Source organism: Arachis ipaensis, chromosome B7 (assembly GCF_059453495.1).
Source record: "Arachis ipaensis isolate K30076 ecotype BB chromosome B7, ASM5945349v1, whole genome shotgun sequence".
NCBI lineage: Eukaryota > Viridiplantae > Streptophyta > Magnoliopsida > Fabales > Fabaceae > Arachis > Arachis ipaensis.
The window spans coordinates 22,042,947-22,047,193 of NC_142442.1; the positions used below are offsets into that span (position 1 = coordinate 22,042,947).

General features: G+C 49.8%; 1 protein-coding gene across 1 annotated transcript; it reads right to left on the reverse strand.

Annotated features, from left to right (window-relative positions):
• Positions 1–971: 971 nt before the first annotated feature.
• Positions 972–4,035, reverse strand: LOC148550563 (uncharacterized). Its single transcript, XM_088494538.1, has 4 exons — positions 3,094–4,035; positions 1,853–2,959; positions 1,196–1,735; positions 972–1,145 (listed from the first exon to the last, which is right to left on the reverse strand). Exons 1-4 carry the CDS (start codon positions 4,033–4,035, stop codon positions 972–974), a joined length of 2,763 nt encoding a protein of 920 aa, XP_088350664.1.
• Positions 4,036–4,247: the final 212 nt, after the last annotated feature.

Consider the following 4,247-nt stretch of genomic DNA (forward strand, 5'->3'; position numbering starts at 1 on the left):
TGGTCGGGTTCTTTTGTGGATATCCGCGTTTTTGGGCCTGGGGGGTGATCAGTCCCCTAGTTGTGGCCATGTTTTTGTTCCGTATTTGGGACACTTAGGAAAATAGAAATAGCTGTTTTAATGGAATTTTTATTGATGGTTGGGCCTCGTTAAAACCCTCCGTTGATGGCGGGAAAGAGTACCCGAGTTTGAAACTTAAAAAAAAAAACCTTAGAAATCGTAAACTGGTAGGAGAAGTACTAAAAACAAAAACAGAAATGAGGACAAAGGTGCGACCTTTTTAGGTTGGTCTAGGCGTAGTATCGTCGCAAGTTGGCGGCGTTCCATGTCCTCGGGACTTCGTCGCCGTTGAGCCGTTCGAGTTTGTACGCTCCTTTTCCGATTACAGCCTTAATTCTGTATGGTCCTTCCCAGTTGGGGGTGAGCTTCCCTTCTCCTAGGGTCGGGGGACCGATATCGTTTCGTCGTAGGACGAGGTCGTCGGCCGCGAATTCTCGCCGGATGACTCCGTGATTGTATCTTAGGCTGATTCTCTATTTTAGGGCTAGCTCCCTGAGATGGGTTATGCTTCTTGTTTCGTCAATGAGGTCTCGTTCCGCTTTCTCGTCGTTTCCTCCGACCGTTTTTCTGGGGCTTGGGTCTCCGATCTCTACCGGGATGACCGCCTCAACACCGTATGTTAGTCAGAAAGGTGTTTCTCTCGTGGTCGTCTGAGGTGTGGTTCGGTATGACCATAGGACCGATCCGAGTTCGTCGGCCCATAGTCCTTTGGCTTCGTCGAGCCGCTTTTTAAGTCCTTTGACGATTATTTTGTTCGTGGATTCTACCTGTCCGTTTGTCTGAAGGTGTTCTACCGAGCTGAAACGGTGAGATACACGTAGCCCCTCTAAAAATTCTCTGAATTTTTTGTCGGTAAATTGGGTTCCGTTGTCCGAGATAACGATCTCGGGGATCCCGAATCGGGTGATGATCTATCGCCAGAGGAATTTTTGGCATTGGGTTGCTGTTATGGAGGACAGGGGTTCGGCTTCGATCCATTTAGTGTAGTAGTCTATGGCGACGATGAGGTATCTAAGCTGGCCGGGTGCCGTTCTGCTAATATGATGCTGAGCTGGTGCGGTGCGGCTTGGTGGATATTGGCGTGCCTTTGGCATTTGTCGCAGTTTTTAACTATTTGTATGGAATCCCGGATAACCGTGGGCCAGAAGTAGCCTGCTCTGATGACTTTTTGGGCTAATGTTTTGCCTCCGACGTGGTGGCCGCAGCAGCCTTCGTGGATTTCACAGAGTATGTACTCCGTGTTCTCGGGTTCGATGCATTTGAGCAGGGGTTGCGAGAATCCGCGTTTGTATAGCTGTCTTGCGACAATGGTATAGTTGGCGGCTTCCCTTTTTATTCGTTTTTCCTCTTTGGGGTCTGGTGGCAGTGTTCCATCGAGGAGGTATTGCAGGATAGGGTAGGTCCAAGATCCCTGGTTTGAGATTGTCAAGTGAGCGTTGGTCGTTGTTGACACGGAGGGTGTCTTAATGACTTCCTGGATTAGCGATTTGTTACCATGTCCGGGTTTGGTACTGGCTAGCTTGGAGAGTAGGTCTGTCCTGGCATTTCGTTCCCTAGGAACGTGCTGTATGGTGACGTGTTCGAATCCTTCCTTTAGTTTGTTCACCTTGGCGAGGTATTGTTGGAGTAGGGGATCTCGTGTCTGGTAGTCTCCGTTAATTTGGGAACTGACTACCTGTGAATCGGTATTTACTTCCAGGACCTTTGCTCCGACTTCCCGGGCTAAGGATAGGCCTGCCAAGAGGGCCTCGTATTCTGCTTGGTTGTTTGACACTGGAAATTCGTATCATACCGACTGTTCGATTGTGATCCCGTCTTGGTTTTCGAGTATGACTCCGGCGCCTCCGTAGGTGGAGTTTGACGAGTCGTCGACGTGTAGTTTCCATGATTCGGGGGTGAGCTTTCCCGGAGTCATCTCGGCGATGAAGTCGGCCATGGCTTGTGCTTTGATCGCATTTCGGGGTTCGAATTTGATCTGGAATTGAGATAGTTCGATGGACCACGCTAGCATTCTTCCCGCTAGGTCGGGTTTTTGCAAAACCTGCTTGACCGCCTGGTCGGTTCGAACCGTCATGGGATGAGCTTGGAAGTATTGTCGTAGGCGCCGGGAGGCTGTAAGGAGTGCGAAAGCTAGCTTTTCTAAGCGTGAGTAGCGAGCTTCCGCATCCTGTAGGACTTTGCTTATGAAATATACGGGTTTTTGCACCTTTTTCTCGTTTTCACGGACGAGCGCTGCTGCGAGTGCCTCTTCCGTTATGGAGAGGTACAGGTAAAGTGTTTCCCCTGTTTGGGGTTTGGCGAGGATTGATGGTTCCGCTAGGACCCTCTTGAAGTGTTGGAATGCTTCTTCACATTCCGTCTCCCATTTAAAAGGGGCTCCTTTTTTCATTAGATTGAAGAAAGGGGTCGCTTTTTGAGCCGATGCTCCGAGGAAGCGCGATAATGCCGTCAGTCGGCCGGTAAGCTTTTGGATGTCTTTGAGGTTTTTGGGGCTTGTCATCTCGAGGACAGCGCGACATTTCTCCGGGTTTGCTTCAACTCCGCGTTGCGTAATCATGAAGCCGAGGAACTTCCCTGCCTCCATTCCGAAGGCACATTTTGCCGGGTTGAGTCGCATTTGGTGCTTTCGTAGGGTGTTCATTATGACCTTGAGGTCGTCGGTTAGTTGTTCGCCAGATTCGGTCTTGGCGAGCATGTCGTCTATGTAGACTTCTAATTTGTTTCCGGACAGGTCTCGAAATATCTTGTTAACAAGTCTTTGATAGGTGGCTCCGGGATTTTTCAAGCCGAAGGCATTACAGTGTAGCAGTACGTCCCATCTGGGGTGATGAACGCTGTTTTCTCTTTGTCTGGTCGGTGCATCCGAATCTGATTGTAGCCGGAATATGCGTCCATGAAGCTGAGGTATCGGTGACCGGATGCAGCGTCTACCAATCCGTCGATGTTTGGTAGGGGAAAGGCGTCCTTCGGACAAGCTTTGTTGATGTCCGTGTAGTCGACGCACATTCGCCATTTCCCGTTAGATTTTTTCACTAGTACGACGTTGGCTAGCCAGGTCGTGTAGGGGAGTTCCCGGATGAAGTTGGCCTCGAGTAGGGCTTTAACTTGTTTTTTGACTTCAGTGGCTCGGTCTGCTGACATTTTTCTTCTCCTTTGTGCCACTGGTTTATCTTTGGGGTCCACGGCTAGATGGTGGGACATTAGGTCGGGGTTTATTTCCGGCATATCGGCTGGTGTAAATGCGAACAAGTCTCTGTTCTGTTTCAGGAGTTGGGAGAGTTCTTCTTTAAGATCATATGGGAGGTTTCTATTAATGAAGGTGTATTCTTCCTTGGTTGGCCCTATTTGTAGTTTTTCCATGTCTCCTTTTGGTTCTGGCCTGGGTTGGCCGTCTTGTCGCGCATCTAGGTCGGCTAGGAATACTCCGGCTGCGTCTCGAGATTTTTTTCTTAGGGCTAGGCTGGTGTTGTCGCATTCGGCTGCGACCTCTCGGTCCCCGTGGATGGTACCGACTGAGCCATCGTCGGTTCTGAACTTCATGAGTAGGTATTTGGTAAAGATGACTGCAGAGAAATCGTTGATTGTTTTTCTTCCGAGAATCACGTTATAGGCTGTGGAGTCTTTCAGGACTACGAATTCGGATAGGATTGTCTTTTTCTGGTTGCTTGTTCCTATGGTGATGGGGAGGGTAATTGAGCCATCTGGTTTGAGAAAGTTGTCCCCAAGCCCCGTGACGCCGTGGCGATGTGTTTGGAGGTTGTCGTTGTGGAGTCCAAGTTTATCGAAGGCTCCTCGGAAGAGGATGTTCGAATCTGCCCCGGTGTCTACCAATATCCTTCGTACTAGGCCTGTTCCAATTCTAGCTGAGATGACGAAGGGGGCATCTTCGGCTGAGGTGCCGTGTTGGCAGTCCTCTGGTAAGAACGTTATCGTATTGTCGGCTGCGGAGATTGGGGCTTGGTTTCTTACAGCCATTACCTTGAGGTCTTTTTTTATTGTTAGCTTTGACTTGCTCGGTACGTCCTTGCCTGTGATGACGTTTACTATGATGGTCAGATCTCCCTCTGGGCTTTCCCTGGGGGGTTGCTTTTGGGTTCTCGGGTTACGCCCTTCTCTCTCCGACGACCTATCTCTCTCCTGGCGTCTCGGTTCTCTGATGATTTTGGCAAATTCTGGGAGTTTTCCGT

Bases quoted from the DNA above. Each gene is read 5' to 3' on its own strand.
- LOC148550563 (XM_088494538.1), bottom strand. From the start codon at position 4,035: ATGGCTGTAAGAAACCAAGCCCCAATCTCCGCAGCCGACAATACGATA. The intron at 1,736-1,852 runs GTATGATACGAA...ACCGATTCACAG, and splicing joins GGATCACAATCGAACAGTCG to GTAGTCAGTTCCCAAATTAA. The intron at 1,146-1,195 runs GTTATCCGGGAT...CAAATGCCAAAG, and splicing joins CAGGCTACTTCTGGCCCACG to GCACGCCAATATCCACCAAG.